The sequence below is a fragment of the Petromyzon marinus genome, chromosome 14, assembly GCF_048934315.1.
Source record: "Petromyzon marinus isolate PM22_M1 ecotype Great Lakes invasive population chromosome 14, UKy_Petmar_22M1.pri1.0, whole genome shotgun sequence".
Taxonomy (NCBI): Eukaryota; Metazoa; Chordata; class Hyperoartia; order Petromyzontiformes; family Petromyzontidae; genus Petromyzon; species Petromyzon marinus.
In genome coordinates, this window is record NC_133680.1 from 9,769,514 (window position 1) to 9,789,377 (window position 19,864).

The 19,864-nt window shown below is 49.8% G+C and overlaps 1 protein-coding gene across 1 annotated transcript in view; it reads left to right on the plus strand.

Annotated features, from left to right (window-relative positions):
• LOC116942327 (filamin-C-like) overlaps window positions 1-19,523 on the plus strand; it is a 106,892-nt gene extending 87,369 nt beyond the window's left edge. The window contains exons 35-47 of the mRNA XM_032954092.2: window positions 1,052-1,225; window positions 2,094-2,258; window positions 3,301-3,504; window positions 4,017-4,169; window positions 5,418-5,540; window positions 7,226-7,501; window positions 8,470-8,607; window positions 9,158-9,273; window positions 9,979-10,111; window positions 11,209-11,385; window positions 11,785-12,003; window positions 13,949-14,161; window positions 17,383-19,523. Coding sequence (XP_032809983.2) covers window positions 1,052-1,225; window positions 2,094-2,258; window positions 3,301-3,504; window positions 4,017-4,169; window positions 5,418-5,540; window positions 7,226-7,501; window positions 8,470-8,607; window positions 9,158-9,273; window positions 9,979-10,111; window positions 11,209-11,385; window positions 11,785-12,003; window positions 13,949-14,161; window positions 17,383-17,570 — 2,279 coding nt within the window. The 3' untranslated portion in view covers window positions 17,571-19,523. The remainder of the gene's footprint in view (window positions 1-1,051; window positions 1,226-2,093; window positions 2,259-3,300; window positions 3,505-4,016; window positions 4,170-5,417; window positions 5,541-7,225; window positions 7,502-8,469; window positions 8,608-9,157; window positions 9,274-9,978; window positions 10,112-11,208; window positions 11,386-11,784; window positions 12,004-13,948; window positions 14,162-17,382) is intronic.
• Window positions 19,524-19,864: the final 341 nt, after the last annotated feature.

Genomic DNA, 19,864 nt, shown 5'->3' on the forward strand with positions numbered 1-19,864 from the left:
AGCGATTAAGGAAATATTTATTTATGCACATAGAAATATATATAAAAGATAAATTTGTGAATATGTGTGTCTGTTCGAAATGTTTAGCATACTTCCCAACATGTAACAAACTTGAAATTTGACATGTGGGTAGCTTCCAGACTGTACACAATGCAAAAAGTATAAAAATAGACTTTTGTATTTTGGGGGGCGGGGGGGGCGCAATAATGGTTATATTTTGCACGGCAAGTGAGCGGTGACGTCACATCTGTCATGTCACCCGCATGCGGCAGCGTCACGCAGTGTGCCTGCTGACGTCACGCATCCCCCCTCCACCCTCCGCGTAGGCCGTGTATTAATCCAAGACAAGAATCCAAGTCTCGGGCAAAGCCGGGTAGTAAAGCTAGTCTAAATATAAAAGATTAAGCAATGCATCTGTGTTTAGTCCAACAATCCTGATGAATGGCCCAGATGCCAACATTTGGGGATCCAATCTAACGAGTGTGACAATAACAGTTTGAATTTCATGGTAGGAAGTCATAGCCTATGACCATATAAGCAAGAATATGCCCGATAAATTCTGGTAAAAGTCACCACTGTGCATACAGAAGGTGTTGAGGCAGCTGCTGACTGACGTTGCCAGCAAAGGGTGGTGTAGAAAACATCCTTCATTGTACTGTACTATATTCCAGCATGTATGCTCCCTGCCTTCACCATCCCACACTGATCAGAGTGGTGAAATATGGTCAAATAATTCCCATGATCTGCGCGGCATGGGGAGGGCCTCATCCAGGAGTGGATTGACAAATTTCCTGCGCATGCAAATGAAGTTTAATAAATACGCAGACAATGACATTATGTACTGAAGTAAGGTCGTTTTAAAGTGACCAGTGCCTGTAGCTCAGCTTGTCATTGCATACATACATACACACGCTGAGTCATCCCGAAGTGCCTTGACGAAAACGACGGTACACGTCCACACACACACACACACGCACGCGGTGTGGCAGACAGGGAAACGTGCCTGTGGTTATCACGGTTGATATTATTCCTCGCGTCGTGGTGGCATCAGGCGGGCTGTCGCTGGCAGTGGAGGGCCCCTCCAAGGCTGAGATCTCGTGCCAGGACAACAAGGATGGCACCTGCTCCGTGTCCTACCTGCCCACCGCCCCCGGGGACTACAGCATCGCCGTCAAATTCGCTGGGCAGCACATCCCTGGAAGCCCGTACATGGCTCGCATAACCGGTACACGCAAAGACAAAGTTTCCCCCCGTGTAGCCTTAACAGACCGTAGGAGCAAGTGCTGTTAGCGAGCACCTATGAAAGCCGACGCGGAGCACGAGATGGGATGGGTGGCCAATACCGCTCCCGGCCGCCTTTGTCTCCCCAGTGGCGATGTTTGCACAACGCACCAAGTACTCATTTGAGGCTGAGTCGACCTAGGGGAGGCCTAGGACCGGTTCAAATAATCGTTGCTGATGTTGGCCGCGAGCGGGGTTTGTAGCGCAGCGGGGTTTGTAGTGTAGCGGGGTTTGTAGCGCAGCGGGGTTTGTAGTGTAGCGGGGTTTGTAGTGTAGCGGGGTTTGTAGTGTAGCGGGGTTTGTAGTGTAGCGGGGTTTGTAGTGTAGCGGGGTTTGTAGTGTAGCGGGGTTTGTAGTGTAGCGGGGTTTGTAGTGTAGCGGGGTTTGTAGTGTAGCGGGGTTTGTAGTGTAGCGGGGTTTGTAGTGTAGCGGGGTTTGTAGTGTAGCGGGGTTTGTAGTGTAGCGGGGTTTGTAGTGTAGCGGGGTTTGTAGTGTAGCGGGGTTTGTAGTGTAGCGGGGTTTGTAGTGTAGCGGGGTTTGTAGTGTAGCGGGGTTTGTAGTGTAGCGGGGTTTGTAGTGTAGCGCGCTAACCGCTTCACTACCGCTCCCCACCGGTAAACACGCGGACGACGACAATGGGCAAGTACCGTTAGCGAGCGCTTACGGAGGCCGGCGCGGCGTACGATGGCCCGGCGCCACCAGCACCGCCGGTGTCGCTCAGGGCCCGGTCTTGCGTACCAAGCCGCCGGGACCCCCCCCCCCCCCCCCCCCCCCCGGATAGCGGAACCGAGGCCCCTCTCGTTCCGTTGCAGGGGAGGACAGCCTGCGCGCGTCGCTGCTGAGCCGCGGCTCCACGCACGACGTGTCGCTGCGCATCCCCGACGACACCGACCCCGCGCTGCTCACGGCCGACATCGCGGCGCCGTCGGGACGCCAGGACGTGTGCCTCCTCAAGAGGCTCGACGACGGGCAGATCGGTACGAAGGAAGCCCGATGTCGTTGACTCCGCCGCTACTGATGCCGCCGCCGTCTCGGACGCTACCGCTGGCATCATCGACGAGATCTCGACCGCTACTTTTCTAATTTCTTCAGAGCTGCTTTTTGTGTTTAGTTTGTTGTCCTTCCCCCGCGCCTATGATTAGCACGATTGGCTACGTACGGTGCGAAAGAAGTTCAACGTACATACACACTTCTTCCACGCGGCTGTTATCTCCACCGCTTACTGCTGACTGGAAATTGTGCTCATGTCTCTGGATTCATAAAGCAGTATGCCCACCACTGCACCACGGCTCCTCACATAGACACAAAATCACATATAAAGTGCTCGTAAACAGAGACAAAGACAGACAACTCTTGTATAGCCTTAATGGAAGGTTGAGGAAAGTGCTGTTCACGAGCACCTGTTCATGCCGTCACGGGCACGGAAGGGGGTGGGTGACCAGCACTATGCCTGGCTGTATTTGTCTCGCCAATGCGCGAGGTATTTGAGTTAATGAGGGGACGGCCAGGACCGGTTCAGATACTCGCCACTGATGTTGACCATGAGCAGGAATTGAACTCAGGTCACCGGGTTCGTTGCCCAGTGCGTTAATCACTACTCCCCACATTCCCGCACCTTCAGTTCATACGGTTGGTTACGTATGGCGCAAAAGAAGTTCAACATACATACATACATACACAAAGACAAATATCTCCTGTATAGCCTTCAACAGGCTGTTTGTGAGCACCTATGAAGGCCAGCACGGCGCACGTACACAGGTACAAGCGTACGCAGGCACACGCGTACACATACACACTTATGCAAGTACACACTAACGCAGGTACACGCGTACGCAGGTACACGCGTACGCAGGTACACGCGTACGCAGGTACACACGCTGGTACACGCGTACGCAGGTACACGCATACGCAGGTACACACTTACGCTGGTACACGCGTACGCAGGTACACGCGTACGCAGGCACACGCGTACGCACGTGGAAAACCGCTGTTTCCCCTTGGCGCTCGGTGTGCCCGCAGGGATCTCGTTCAGCCCCAAGGAGGTGGGTGAGCACTTGGTGAGCGTCCGCGAGGGCGGGCGCCACGTGCCCAGCAGTCCGTTCCGCGTGGCGGTCGGCGCGTCCGAGGTGGGTGACGCGCGGCGTGTGCGCGCCAGCGGGCTCGGGCTGGAGGAGGCTCGCACGTGCGAGGCGGCCGAGTTCATCGTGGACACGCGATACGCCGGTGAGAGACGCCGCCCGCGGCCACCGCATCGCCTGGTGCGCAGGAGGTCGTGGGTTCAATCCTGACCCTGACGCCTGCTGTGTATTTGGAGTGTGCGTGTTTTCCCCGTGGTCGCGTGGATTTTTCTCCGGGTCCTCCGCTTTTTCCCTCCACATTTAGTAACGTGCGCTAAGATTATTTGGCTGCTATGATTTACCACATTATAAGTCACTTCCTTGAGCTATCATTTGTGGCCAAGTCGTTTCTAAAAAAGGGCTATATAGCTCAGTGGGCCTTACCTGGTAAAATAAAAAAGTTGAGTTATTGTTGAATAGTTTACATTGCTCACCACGGAATCAATTCTTCATTATCATCATGATCATAATGATTTCAAATTGTAACGCGCCGCACGGTATCCGCTCGCTCTCGAAAAGAGGGAACGACTGGGAGGCGCGGGGAGGAACCACAGTCTGTCAAAGGCTACACAGCGGGTTCGGGGCGGGGGGGATATTTGTCTGTGTGCGGGAGGGCAGGATTCGGCAGCATGTGTGTGTCCATGGAGGGGCCGAGCCGCGTGGAGTTGCACTGCGAGGACCTGGAGGACGGGCGCTGCCGCGTGTGGTACTGCCCCCCCGAGCCCGGCACTTACCACCTCGCTATCAAGTTTGCCGAGGAGCAGATACCCGGTACGCGGCCGCGTCGTGCACCGGCGGATCCCAGCGAAACAACATAGGCAGACACACATGCAGAGAGAGAGGCACTTTGTGTGTGTCTCTCTCTCTCTCTGCATGCGTGTCTGCTGTTTCCGTGTCTGTGTTTCACCATTCATTCTTACCTGATGATGGTTGCTTGTGTTGCAACCGAAACGTCGTTTTCTATTATTATTTGATTTAATTTTCTACGTGACTTTACCGAAAGAACCAAAGAGTATATATATACAAATTTTGTGTGTTTATTGTCTTTATAGTCATGGTATTATACAATACCATGACTATGCTGGGTTTCCCATGAAATGTTTTGCTTAATTTAAGTGCCAATATTTGAATGAAATGTTGGTAATATTGAAAGGACAAATAAATTGTATATATCCTTTAAAATCATATTCCACTCCTGATCATGAAAAATGTACGTGCGTCCTTTTTGTTTCATCAAGTAAATGCATTTCGGATGCGGTGAGTGCGTTTTAAGTTTGAACGAGCTACAAGTGATGGATTCCATCCAATTAGATGGCTCTAATTAGAACACTAACGCAAAGCCAACACATAAATCACATTAAACGATGGGATTAGTGGCCCTTACAGAGAAACGACTCTGTTTGGAAAACCCTCATCAACTTATGCAAATACATTTCGACTCAAAGAGGCTGAGTAATTTATCGTACATCCTAATGGATAACCAGCGATTGCAATACATTTTGAAAAGCATCTAAAAACGATTACCCCATCTAGAGAAGCTGTTACATGACCGGGCGGGCAGCACGGCTGTTTTATTCATTTTCCCAAATGAGAATCCACTGCCATTTCGGCACTGCCACTCGTGGCCATGCCTGTTGACTCGTGTGGTGCTGTGTGTGCATGTGTGCGTGTGTATATACGGAGTGGTAGAATGGAGTTGAGCGCACGGCACTTACAAACCCAGGCTCCCGAGTTTGATTCCGAACACCAGTGGAGAATATCTTATCCAGTCCTAGGCCTCCCTGCAGTCAATTCAGCCTTTGTATGAGTGCTTGGTACAGTGTAAACATCATCACTTAGGAGACAAAGGTGGTCGGGTATGGTGCTAGCCACCCGCCCCCTCTTGTGCCATGCTGGCCTTCGTAGGAGCTCGCTAACTGCAATTCCCCCAAAAGACTGTGTAGGCTACGCGTCAGATCTTTGTCTATGTATGTGTGCTGATGTGTGTGTGTGTGCGTCCACGCGCTGCCATCCGTGCAGGCAGCCCGTTCACCGTGCTGGTGAGTGGACCCGGGCGACAGAAGGAGGAGGTCTCCCTGTGCCAGGCGGCTGCCCCCGTGGCTGTCGTGGGCAGCACGTGCAGCCTGCCCCTTGCCATACCAGGTGAGGCTGCCCCCCTGTGCTAATGAATAATGTTTTGACCTTCCAGCGTCTCAGCTCGAGCCCCGTGAATGTTCTTTAAAACAGAAACATTTGGTAAAAAAAAATGTTGGTACAGTGTGTGTGTAGCATAATGAAACTAAAACTAAACAATTTTTTATTTTACCAGGTAAGGCCCACTGAGCAATAAAGCTTTTTTTTTCCATAAGCGAGCTGGCCACAAACTTTATCTCAACGAAAGTGGTTTATCACGTGGAAATTTATAGCAGCAAAATACTCTAAACATTTGTCGATTCTAAATGTGAAGCAAAAAACCAGAGGACCCGGAGAAAACTCCACGCAACCACGCAGACTCCAAATATACAGCAGGTGTCCACGACCTCCTGCATGCTAGGCGAGGTAGTTAACATCTCACCACAGTGACTTTGGGTCTGAGCGTATTCCAGATTTGTAAAGGTATTTCTTCGTATATATTTGAATTAAATAATCCGTTTTGTATATTTAGAATAATGTACTATATTTTATATTATTCCCAGTTATAATTAAAGTTTGCATTCGGCATCATGCCATGAGATTACTTTGCGTTACCACTTACGTAGTCACTCCATTAGGGTCCTCATCCCACACTGCAAAACTCTTCACGAGGCTAGCGAAACAAACTATCCCTTACAACTAGAACAAGCGTGTCTTTTGTTTCCGGCTGGCATTCATTGTATTTTATCATTGTTAAAGTGCCTATTGAGATAAAGAAAGGGCGTAAAATTGAGCTAGAGAGAATGCCATAGCAGTTGACTAATCCCTGCGATACTTTTCCACATGATAAGCCACTTTGGTGACCTGCCATTAGTGGCCAGGTCGCTTCTCAAAAATAAGTTAACACCTCATTGGGCTTTTTTGTTTATCTTTCCTACACTTTGCCCTCCCATCGTGTTTTTTGTATTGCGTTTGTTGTTGTAACGTTCTGACCCACACATACTGGAAATCTGTGAAAAAGAGATGTTTAGCTTATTGAATTCCTCCAGTATAATTGAATATTCTGACTGATTGCACGCACCGCATGCTCAAACGGTTAGCATCGGGCAAAGATTTTTCTCTCGAGGGTGAAGCTGTCTTTGTGCCCCCCTCCCCGCCTCTTTTGCAGGGAATGAATTATTGTCAGATATAGCCACAGGCTGCAGGAATCACTGTCTGGGGTCTGAAATATAGTCTCGCTGGCCAAACGAGTTGTAGATGTCCATCACAATGCTTCAGTGGAGAACACGGGTCGTGGCAAGCAAATTATTGGGAAACGGATTCACGCAGGTCCTCATGTCCGTGATGGTATGGTGATGACGGCTGAAGCTTTCCCACGCTCATTCTGTAATTCTGAATACAATTACAATAATTTGTTTTTAACAGGGCACCGTTTAACCCTTGGCATCTCAGAGCACTTCATTTGTGCTCGGCGACTTACGTCACAACATCTGAATCATTTGAAAGGACACCCCCAGTGGCAGCTGCCCTCGTGCCGCACAGGGACAACTGCACAGCACAGAGACAGCTGCCCCCGCGTGTCACAAGGAGCGGGCATTATTCTGTCAGTAGGTGGCTGTGGCGGGTGGGAAGGGGGGCCGCGGGTGGGAGCGATGCTCGCCGTGCATTTCCCAAACTCGGTGACAACATTTACGTCCGTTTCAATCAATCCGCAGACGCGGAGCGTGCGGGGCTGGGAGCAGAGGTGCGCGGCCCGTCGGGGCACATCCACCCCGCTGAGCTGGTGGACGCGGGCCCCAGCGTCTGCTGCGCGCGCTTCGAGGCGCGCGAGCCGGGCGCCCACGCCGTGAGCGTGCGCCACGGCGGCGGCGGCGGCGGCCACGTGCCGGGCAGCCCCTTCCCCTTCACCGTGGGGCCGCTCGGCGAGGGCGGGGCCCACCGCGTGCGCGCCGCGGGGCCCGGCCTGGAGCACGCGCTCGCCGGGGAGCCCGGTACGCAGGGCCCGGCGGCGCGCACGGCACGCTGCGGGTCGCGTGATTGTCATCGCTGCTGCTTTGTTGCGGGGTCGTGAGGGTAGGCGGCACACGTGTGCCTCCGACTGGCGCGGTTGGCGACGTGCGGTGCGGGAGTTCAACGCGTCGAGGTCTGTTTCTGCATGTTCTTGAGCCGTAATGCCCCCCACTGCAATATTTTGTGGGTTTCTATCCGATATTGTGTGGGTTTTTCGTAGGTATGTGTGTTGAACTTCTTTCGCACCGTACGTAGCCAACCGTGCTAACCAGAAGTGCGATTTTGTATTGACATGGCCCCGTTGTTTAGACAGGGTGCTTTTGCCAAAAACATCTGGTAACCCATTTGTATTATTTTAGATGTCTGACCGCTGATGAGACTCATAAAGTCAAAATAAATCCAGTTTGTCTGCTTAAACAGAGTTCTTTCCAGACAACATTATTATGAATGGGAACAGAATCCGTGACTTTTTTTTATAATTATAGGAGCGGGACACAGCATGTGCGTTCGAGAGTGGCAGCACGCAGAGAACCACTCTGTACAGTTGAGCCTCTCTTAACGACCACCCCTATTAACGACTAATCGCTTAACAACGGGCCTCCATAGAGCCCAATGTGTTCACTTACCGACCATTCCCCTGTTAACGACGGGCTTACGGCAAGCACACGACCGCCAATTTTGGCCAGTCGGTGAGCTCAAAATTGCTCTGACCTAGGCCTTGGCCAATCAGCGACGTCCATTCATGAGTGTCGGGGCATTGTTTACATTCAGTGTCTGCTGTGCTGTGAAGTGGAAACATCCGCTCGCTCAACGACAAAATCGCTTAACGGCCGGTTTCGTGGACCCAATTACTGTCGTTAAGAGGCGTTCTACTGCATACAAGTGACGCGGCACACGGCTCTGACAGCAGCTTTTTCGTCCCACCCATCCTCCCCCTCCGCGCCGCCAGCGGAGTTCGGGCTGTGGGCACGGGAGGCCGGGGCTGGAGCCATCATGGTGGCCGTGGAGGGACCGGGCAAGGCGACCATCTCCAGCTGCCCCACGGGCGACGGTGCCTACATCCTCTCCTACCTCGTGCAGGAGCACGGTGAGGAGTGGCCCCATACCCTAGGGGAGTGGTGCTCACGCGGGGATGGGGAGGGGGGTACGCGGACCCCTGGGGGTAAGTGGCAATGTCCCAGGGGGCACTTATAAATGTGTGAAATTAACTAATTTGTGAGAGTCACTGGTGGATAATCGCGTATTAATCTGGCAATATAAAATAACGATGATAAAATGTAAATCCGCGTGGTAACCTAGAACGATATAAAATACCTTTAAAAACGCATGGGTGGGGGGGGGGGGGAGGTTGGCGGGGTTAATAATTTTCACCGCACGCTGTGTCAGTCAGTACACTGGAACGTGTGACGCTGACTGCGACTCGGGTTGTGCGGTGGAAAATGTGACCCCCCCCCCGCCCCACTGCCCCACCAAACCACGTGGCCAACGGCGTGGACCAGGCGTTTGTCGGGTGACTGCGGTGAAGCCACGCGGGTTGCATGCACGTCGAACTCGCACCTCACGTAGCCAACTGCGCCAATCGCGGTTTGCGCGGTGGCCCGTGACCGCCCGTTGTCTGCGCCGCTCCCCTCGCGCAGGAGACTACGAGGTGTCGGTGCGATTCGAGGATGAGCACATCCCCGGCAGCCCCTTCCTCCTCACCGTGGACGGCGTCTGCGAGGAGTCGCGCCGCGTCGCCGTATCGGGCCTCCTGGTACAACCGGCAGTCGGCCCGTTCATTCATTCATTCATTCCGTCAAGCGGTCAAGCGTTACTCACTCATCCAACGTTTTAGCTGTTTCAGTACTGCTTTCCCTTTTGTCTATTCATTCATCCATCTGTCGATTCTAACGTTCGTCCATATATGTAGCGTTCTGACCCGCCCCTACTGGACATCTGTGAAAAAGAGCTTCATTGCTCATCGGATTTCTCCAGTATAAATACATATTCTGATTCTCATTCATATTTACCGATGCATCCATTCGTATGTATTTGTATATTCATTAATTCCTCCATTTATTTAAACTATTAATAAGTCTTTTTTCCAAGTATTAATTTAGTATATTGTTCATGCATTTATATGTCTAATATAATCTTTCACGTCAAACAATTGTGTTAAATAATGGGTACCGTATATATTTTTTATAAACAGTACATTTCAAACATCTTAAATACATATGTATCTGTGTAATCTGTATAAGTATCTGTCCATCTCATCTGACATATTCACCTATCTATAATTATCCATATACAGTACAATAACTCAAACATCTACATATCTATCAACACAACTTGCCTTCTATCAAATACATATCTAATCAATGGATGCACTTTTTTGCTGCTTTATGTTTGTCCATATCGCACAGTAGTTGGAACTTTGAATCATTTATAAAACTTAGCAACTCTTGTCATCCAATAGGAGTCAGGGTGGAAGGTCAACCATCCAGCATCCTTTGCGGTTCACCTGAACGGGGCAAAAGGTCGCATAGAAGCCAAGGTTCACACGCCTTCAGGGTCGGTAGAAAACTGCTTCGTGTCCGAGATCGACAAAGGTCAGAATTGTGGCCGTGCCATCGCGGTTTGTCACGCCGGTTTAACCTCATTTCAGACCTGGCCGTCAAGTTAATGCATTCACGTTGTGAGAGAAGCTCAACGCATTCCTCAATAGCACTGCTTTACAAGGATACATATTTAATTGGGTAATGGTCCTTTCTTCATGCTATGGGCCCTTCCACATTACGCCGTGCCGAAGAGTCGGAAATGTCACCCTTTATATATCTTTCCCTTTAAAGCAGTGATTTTGACGAAAGTGTTGAGTTTTTCTTACGTATGCTTTTGCGCGTCTGCCAATGCAGCAGCACCAAATAAGTTGTTTAATGCTGTCGAAGAGTATGGAGTGGTGATGCGCGTCTGCCAACCAGTGAGGTTGCCCAAACACTCCCTCTGTGCTTTACAGATTGTGAGTAACATAAGCACAATGAACATTGCAGTCCATCATTCCTTAGCCTTGTTTTTGTAGTTCTAAGCAAGCACGAACGGACCTCACCGTGTTTGTGGAGGGCTCTTGCCAAAAACATAGCGTAAAGCCCAGTAGGATCTGTTTAACAGGCCGCAATACGCTGATGAAACTGAGAGCGTTGAAACCTGAGACTGCCTGCTTGCACACATTCCTTCTTGGAAGTAGGAGTGCAGGCCTGGAGGAGGCCAGTGGAATAAATCTGTATTCATCATTATCAGCCATGATTCAATCATCCTATCAATCATCAACCAATCGTTCATCATCTCTCGAGGCAGAGAGTCGGGAAATTACAGATAATCACACCACATGTAATTTAAATATGCGATTTCACCACATGTATAAATTGTACCTTTGACGCACATCTGAGTAAATGGTGATTTTATTTCAACGACGTGAGAGACGGTTAACTGCTAATTTGTATCTCATTACATTTCCTCCAGTCAGTAAATTGTACTCTGGATGCCCTGGGGAGGGGGGGGGGGGTCCATTTAAAGGCAACGCCACCCGGTCAGGCTGCTGGCAGCGGAGCGCAGGTGGAAAATGAACCCGGGCTGTGCCGCCCGCCACCCCTCCACCTCTCCACCTCTCCACCACCCCCCCTCCCCTCCGCCCCTCGTTGCTCCGCGCCAGGCAAACTCGCGGCGCGGTTCGTGCCGCGCGAGAACGGCGTGCACGCCGTGAGCGTCACGTGCGACGGCGCCTCGGTGCCCGGCAGCCCCTTCAGGGTGCGCGTCGGGGAGCCGGGCCACGCCGCCGACGCGGCGCTCGTTTCCGCGTTTGGGCCGGGCCTCGAGAGGGGCACGACCGGTACGTACGCGCGCAACGTGCACACGCAGCACTCGTACGTACGTATGTGCGCGTACAGCGGACTTTTTGTCAGTCCGCTGCTGGATGAGGGCCTCCTCGCGCTGTGTGGGTCGTCAGGGTTGTTTGAATGACAAAGAGGAGTGTCGCTTGTTGGATTCCTCAAGTATAAATAAATATGAAGCTTTATGTATCTGACGTCAGCGGCACCGCGACATCACGGCTTGGATTCTGCGAGTTGAAAAAAAAAAACCTTGCCGCCTGCCTCTTGAGCCGTGGTAGGCTGGGCTCGGTTCAAGCTCAGTAACACGGTGGAAAAGAGGCAGAGGGACACCCTGACGTGTCACCGTACGGACCTCCTCTCTCTCGTGTGCGGAACCCCCGCTCCCCGCCACGCCCCAGGCTCCCCGGCAGAGTTTGTGGTGGACACGAGCGGCGCTGGGCCCGGCTCGCTCGCCGTGGCCATCGACGGGCCCTCCAAGGTGCGGGTGGACTGCAGCGAGGGGCCCGAAGGCTACCACTTCTGCTACCTGCCCACAGCGCCCGGCCTCTACCTCGTCTCCATCTGCTACGGCGGCCCCCACCACATCGCCGGCAGCCCCTACCGCGCCCGCGTCACAGGTCGCGCATGAGCAGCGGGTCGCTCGGGACCCACGTGTCATGTTCTTGCGAGGTCGGAGGTCGTGCGCATTGCGGCGGAGTGTAGAACAGCAATGGATGTTGCTGCACTGCCCTCTGCTGCCCACAAGGCATACCGCACCTGGCCCATGTGCATGGTGCTCACCCACATCCAAGCACTGGCCAGGCTCAACGCCTGCTTGGCTTCCATGACGTGATGAGATAGGGTGCATTTCGGGTAATTTGGTCAAAAGTGAGATTGCATATCACATTGCTAAAGCAATCCCGTCATAAATTTTGATTTAAAGCTTTCGTGACTGCAGTGATTCATATTCTTGGTTCTTTCGGTAAAGTCACGTTGAAGGGAATCAATGAAATAATAAGATATATAATTAAAATATATATAATTGTTTTATATATATACATAATTATTTTATTGTTTCCCTTCAACGTGACTTTACCGAAAGAACCAAGAATATCAATCCCGTCATGTTTTAATTTAAATAACGGCCTATCTTGCACTCTAACGCTTTCAGCATCACATTGTGGAAAGTTAGTCGAGACTGTCCAATGGAGCGACTCTTCCCAGCCATAAGAATGTGGAATTCTGGCTTTGGGCCACCAATTGGAATAATAACTGCCCCATGTTCATTTTGAGCAGGAAGTGGGTGTGTTCATGAGTCCATGTCTGCCATCTGCTGGTAACCTTGGAGAATCGTCATGTCAAGTGGAGGGATTATGTCAAAACGCGCGAATGGGCATGGATGTACGAGAAAGTGGAACCGTCTAATCTGCAGAACGTCGTGCTGAGTTGGCTGTGTTTCTGTGCCTGGGGCGCATGTCTACACTCCACTGCATTGGAGATGAGGAATGGTGGATCACACAGAGTTGTTGAGCTCTCAAAGCTGCTCAACTTGTAAGTGGTCTCTAGATGGCAGTCCAGCAAGTGGGTTCATGAACATGTCTATGTGGACCTTTCAGCGTGATCTTCTCATATTCTTGGGGTTTCTCCGGGCACTCCCGTTTTTTTTTTCACGCACGCAAAACATCCCCTTGCAGAACCCTCTTGAAAAGATAGTCTTGAGGCTCATCTAGGTGTTCCTGGATGAAAGAATGCAATAATAAGCACCACCTTACCTTTGAACCAGTGTTGCTACGTCTGAGGTACAACAACAAAACACCCCAGGATATATCATGGGACAAAAATTATATCTCAATACCGGAAGATGGGATCACTTTCACAACCAATATCATCCATAATAGAAGTTTTTTGGGTTAGATCGCGTAAATATATGTGTTGTTAAACCTGCCACCACCCGACACAGCCAATTAGTAAGGTTTGTCACGTAAACAGGACATGCCAATTCGTCACTAGTACAGGACACCGGGGTGTTGGAGAGCCAAGCCACAACATTTACAAGGAACGAAACAGGTGGACTTCTCTACAAATCTGGCTGTCACCTGATGAAGCTAGTTGCAATTACTGGCGAAACGTCGTACTCAGATTGTAAATGTTGTGGCTTGGCTCTCCAACACACCGGTGTGCTGTACTAGTGACGAATTGGCCACGTTCTGTTTACGTGACAACCCTTACTAGTTGGCTGTGTCGGGTGGTGGCGGGTTTAACAACACATTTATATATTTACGTGAGCTAACCCAAAAAGTATGGATTATTAAGGGGATAACGACTTTACATGCAAATGCATTGTCTTGAGTGCTGCGTTATTACACAACGGACAAAAACCCGGGGCTTTAATCTCCCGGAGACTCACAGATTTCCCGGTACAGCTACCTCAACAAGAGGACGATCCCGGGAAAAACAGGAGCGGTGACAACTCTACTTTTGTTTTTACCAAAATAAGCCTCGTTTGGGACCACGTGATACTAGCATGACACCACCACCTGCCTGCCCCCCCCCAACTCCCTCCCTGTTCCGTGTGGCTCACAGGACCCCGACTGTCCGGGGGTCACAACCTGCACGAGACGTCCTCATTCTTGGTGGAGGCCGGTGAGCCACGGCGGGCCATGAACGGCCTGGGCAGCGAGCCTCTGCCTCTGAAAACGACGTCCGACTCGAGCAAAGTGGAGTCTCACGGCCCGGGCCTCAGCACCGCGCTCGTCGGCAAACAGAACGCCTTCACTGTGGACTGCGGCAGGGCGGGTGAGTGCTCTTAACGTGCACGCCAAAAAAGAGGTCGACTCAGTCGTCCATCGAAAGTCAATGTAAAAGAATGCCACGGTCTGAAAAGTCAACCGGTGGTTGTCTTGCGGAGTGGTTGGCCGCGACCATGGGAATGTGGAATTTCCACCACTGGCTTAGAGATGAGCACCACTCCGTGTTCATCCGAGTGGAGAGCCACTGGCATTCTTTGTGTGGTTATTGGATTCGTTTCATGAAGTGGGAAAAAAATGTCCTCCGGTAGATGCTCATGTCAGCAGAGCACCCACATCGTGTCAGCGAATATCGCCGCGTGATGGCTTCACGGAACTGCTCACTTCTGGGCTCACTTCAGTAATGCTTTCTAACCCACCGGTAAACAGAGTTCCTTTATGCTTAGATAAGAGTTGTTCATGGCATGTTAGTTAGGGTTCTGAAACATTGTTAAAAATGTAGATGCAGAGATGGGCCGGGTCAAATTAAGTAAACTAAATCATCCAATAAACTATTAAACTTGGATGTTTTAAGTGTCTAAATAATAATAATGCAATTTATAACGCGCGCAAATTTGCGGACGTAACGGCCGCAACTCAGAGGCGCGGAGCCAAGCTCAGAGTCACTCGAAAGCGTGGTTGTCGAGGTGAGTTTTTAAGTGTCTCTTGAAGGAGACGATTGAGGCGATGCTGCGAATGTGCAGAGGGGTGATGGCGTTCCAGACTGTTGGGACAGCCACCGAGAAACGGCGCATAGACGTGACCATCCTGCATCTTGGTATCGAGAGGAGGTCGTGAGTCTCTCACTGCGAAGGCATCTGCCGTGTGCTGTGCTGCGAGTCCTCAATAGTGAAGAGAGGTACGGGGGGCAGGCAGATGTGAAGGCGCGGTGGCAGAGGCAGGCGATCTTGTATGTGACCCTGCTGGCAATGGGTGGCCAGTGGAGGGCACGGAGAGAGGCCAAGTGAGTCGGGACGGGGATGAGTGCCGCCAATGACGACGCGTGCCAGGTTGTTTTGAAGTCTTTGAAGTGTTTTGAAGTTGCCAGAGGAGGACCGGACTAGGACGGAGTTGCAATAGTCGAGGCGAGACGCAACTATGCAACGTGCCAATGTGTTGGCAGTTTCAGTAGAGATGAGAGGATGTAGGTGTCTGAAAGCCTTCAGGTGAAAGTTACAGGAACTGACGATTTGATTGGTTTGACGGTCGAAGGATAAAGTTGAATCAAGGATGACACCGAGGTAGCTGAAGTGATCGGTGAACCTGATGCTGTGACCAAAGATGTGTATGTGTGTTGGGAGCGCGGATGAGTTGAGACGTTGCCTGGCACCGTGGGAACGTGGAATGTGACCACATCACAAGATGCTGTACATACGAACATGTCGAGAGATTAAAGAGTAGATAATTTTATATCGTTTCATTACACATCCATGCAGAGTAGGCCACGTGGGGTGGAATTCTACAGGCTGTCAATGGAGTCGGATTGCTGCTTTGTGTGTAGAGTCATGAGTGAACAGGCTGAGATCGTTGATCACCCAATTTTAACTCACGTTCATGTGTCGGAATGGTGGGGCGGCTTGTGACCAGTGTTGAGACACTTCAAACTACAGTGTGCTTCAAAAAATGTTGACACTTATATGGGACTCTCGTTTGTAATGGAAAAATAACGGATAATACACTGTAACATGATAACAAATGTAATGTTAATAGCTTCAAAAAGTCAAAGAGTCTCCATTTGTTCGCCATCGTCGTCAACACGTGCCTGGAATCTTCCCCAGGTGATCTCTGGAGCCCGGAGGCAGCAGCACATGTCACGTAGTATTATTGCAAATTCTCAGAAGTATTAACATTTTTTTAATATTCTTAGCTCTTTCGGTAAAGTCACGTTGAAGGGAAACAATAAAATAATAAAATATATATAAAACAATAAAAATTCTCACGACGTTTCGAGCATAACACAAACGGTCGTCATCACCTGATGACCTGATGACGACCGTTTGTCATCACCTGATGACAACCGTTTGTGTTATGGTTGAAACGTCGTGAGAATTTTTATTGTTTTATATATATTTTATTATTTTATTGTTTCCCTTCAACGTGACTTTACCGAAAGATCTAAGAATATGAATTACTGCAGTCACGAAAGCTTTAAATAAAAATATTAACATTTTTTTGAAGCACGCTGTATTCCTCGATTTTTCCAGTTTCATGTACCTCGTACAGGTGGATTCACTATTGAAATTTGCACACAAGGTGTGATGATGATGATGCTGCTGCACCTGTGCTGCCAACCTTACAGACCAGTTTTCCTGTCGGTCTGCACAGACTGCGTGTGCCCGTTTGGTGAAGAAAGCACTAAGTCTCTACCGGCACATTCTAGTTAATCACATGCACACATCAGCTGACAGTGGAAAACCCCCAGGTGGCGTTTGTGGCCTCACCAAACTGGAGCCATGTGCCTTGCCGGGCGACATTAAAATAGGGTGGTACTGGCAGTTCGTTGATCGGCAGGTTGCGTGTGGTGGAGTGATGTGTGGGTACTTCTACCTCTTCCAAGATGTCTGGCCAGTGTGAAAGGGTAGGCCAGATACCCTCTAGAGGGGGCTCTGAAGAGCTTCCTTATTCTAGAGGCCCTTCCGACAGCAGTGGCGTGAGCGAGACATTTGTTCGTAAGAAACCTGTGTGTAAATGTAAACATTTTTTTAGACAGATAGAACCAACGAGGCACGCTAAACACTGCAGAACCTGCGGCACAGACAGCGCAAACAAGACAGATGAACGAGGCAAAAACAGAACCGATACTCAAATGGAATCGAGGCCTGCACAAATCGTGGCAACCGCAATGCACTTGGGGTGAATCGGTGCAATGCTCGGTTTGATCTTCCACGAAGCTCATGGTCCACCATAAATCGCATCTGCACAAACCATGGCGGATACGGATACCTGATGCACAAATGGAAAATAAAAAAAATTATCCGTGGTCATCTAGAACGGACCGTACAACAAATGACGATGCAATGGCCCGATCCACAAAAAAATATGGAGGCATCACGGCGATACACTACTCCGCTGCTCCTGACGCGGTTATCTGGCTGTACCACCTGAATGTGAAATTGTAGTCGTTGCTTTGCATCTACATCAGCCGTACGCGAGAAGAAGGTGCAACGCTACTGACGGCAATGTCCTCCAAATTCTCTGCCCCCCACCCCCCAACGGCTACGCCTCGTGCAGGAAGCAACGTGCTGCTGGTGGGCGTGCTGGGCCCCAGCGTGCCCTGCGAGGAGGTGCACGTGAAGCACGCGGGCGGCCGCCGATTCGCCGTCACCTACGCCGTGAAGGAGCGCGGGAGCTACCTGCTCATCGTCAAGTGGGGCGACCAGCACGTGCCCGGGAGCCCTTTCCGCGTCACCGTGCCCTGAGCGGATTCATCCCCCTACGCCGCCGCCGTCAGCAACGACGGCGGCGGCGGTGGCGGCGGCACGGAGAGCGATGGGAATTTGCGTGAGGCGATAGAGGTTACAGGTCAGAGGTCGTAGGAGAGTTGGCGGTCGTAGTGATCATGCCGCCCGAGTCGAGACACGAATCGTCTTGTCTTTGTGTGGTCATAAAGTGACGATAAAGAGACAGCGATCTTTTTCTCCACTGTGGGGTGCTATTGAGCTGATCCACCAGCTAACGCGACATTATTTCCATAGATGAAGCAATAATTTGAAAATGTCTATTATTAATCCTTTCTTCAGAATTTTCCACCGTAGGGAGTTGCTCATTTGTCTGGTCACGAATTCTGGCCCTGATCAAAGGTTCAAGGAAGGGTTGAAGGTAGAAGGGGCTTACAAGTAAACCGCTCTGAATTTATAATTAATATTGTTAAGTGGCTAACACCGCCTTTGTTGCGGATCTATTTACCGTGCAGGTGAAGACACATCGCTGTTCTTTACATTGTAGCCATCCGATAAATGGGTTTGAACTGTCAACAGATGTTGAGTCTGAAGCGGTGAATTTATATATAATAAAAAAGGATTTTCTTTGGCGAGTCCGTGCCAATGCTCAGCGTTGTTTGCCTGTGCACTAGGTAGCCAGGTATACTTTTATTATACAAAGAACAATGCTTCTGCTGTTTGCAAAGTGGACCCAGCTAGGCTGTTACTAACAGTTCACGCCACCATGATGGACAACGTAGCACGTGGCACGTAGTTGGTTCATTACTATGTCGCAGCAGTGTTTGTGAAAATGACAACCGTATTGCACTTCAGGCCAATGCATCTCTTCCAGAGTTAGCATTTGAATCTTATTAGGTAACAGGCTACAGTGAAGTATATTTAGCCTGCACATCACTGTGGGATTTTCATCATTGTGTGCCGCCTACTTTCCAATCTAAGCAATCTTATGTTAGTTTAACACGTAGGCTTTCGCGACCAATATTAATAATAAAGGTTTTTGGGTTAGATCGCGTTATTTATAAATGTGTCATAACCCTCCACCACCCGACACGGCCAATCAGCAATCCTGGCGAATTGCCCGATGATGCCATCCTGGCGAATTTCCCGATGATGCTGGATGTAATTACCAGCGAAACGTCGTCTTCAAACTGTAAATGTTGTGGATTCACTCTTCAACACACCGGTGGGCTAAAGAAGTGAACTATTTGTCTTTTGTCAACGTGACACTTTTTTGCTGATTGGCCGTGTCGGGTGGTGGAGGGTTACGACACATTTATAAATAACGCGATCTAACCCAAAAACCTTTATTATGAATAATCTTATGTTACTTTGTATTGTCATGAACATGCTGTTTTTGTTAGGTATTCCTGTTCAATGGAGACGATGCTACATTAGTTGGGTCTTACGCTTTTGCATTTTTTCTTTTAATTTACGCCGTTCGTCGGATAGGCTTAGGCAGCTTAAGAATGGACTGTGATTGAAGCAAAATGTTAACTCTTAATGCCAACAAAGGAGTTAACGACCGGGTTGTAATGCAATTCTGCAGCTTTTCACGAGTGTAAAAGTAATATTATATAGACTTTAGATTAAAATATAAATCATTCTCTTTTCCATAATTATATCGGATGCGCAACCTTGCTGTGTTAGTGCCTACCTTGCCTAGCCTCAACTATGTATTATATTTGAGCATTTACCTATTTTGTAAAGTAGAATCGAGTTACGTTAGCCCGACGTGTGTGTGCCTTAGAGTATTATCATGACTTACAAACAAAATGAATACAACTGGAATTCCTTGCTTTAGCCATTCCTTGATTATTATTTTTTTACATAAACGGCAGTCGCAGAATACTGCAGTTTAGCTAAATGTATTCAGTTCACGTAGAGAGCAGCCCTGTAGTTTTTTCGAAGTGACCAATAAACTGAGAACGATAATTTCACGCTTCCGCTGTGTGGGAAGAACTGTCACAGGTGATGTGTGGCGCTGGTGGTTGGAACGATGCTCTTGTAAACATTTCCGAGTGTAATTTACAAGAATTAAGAGCTAAAGGGGACAGTGGTCTTCAGCTTTGAATTAATGCCGAGCCTGCCTTCAACGATCACAAGGGGACAGTGGTCTTCAGCTTTGAATTAATGCCGAGCCTGCCTTCAACGATCACAAGGGGACAGTTGTCTTCAGCTTTGAATTAATGCCGAGCCTGCCTTCAACGATCACATCCATTTTTTCACCTCGCCAATTCTACTATCTGCAGATCAACCAATCGGCAACAACATGC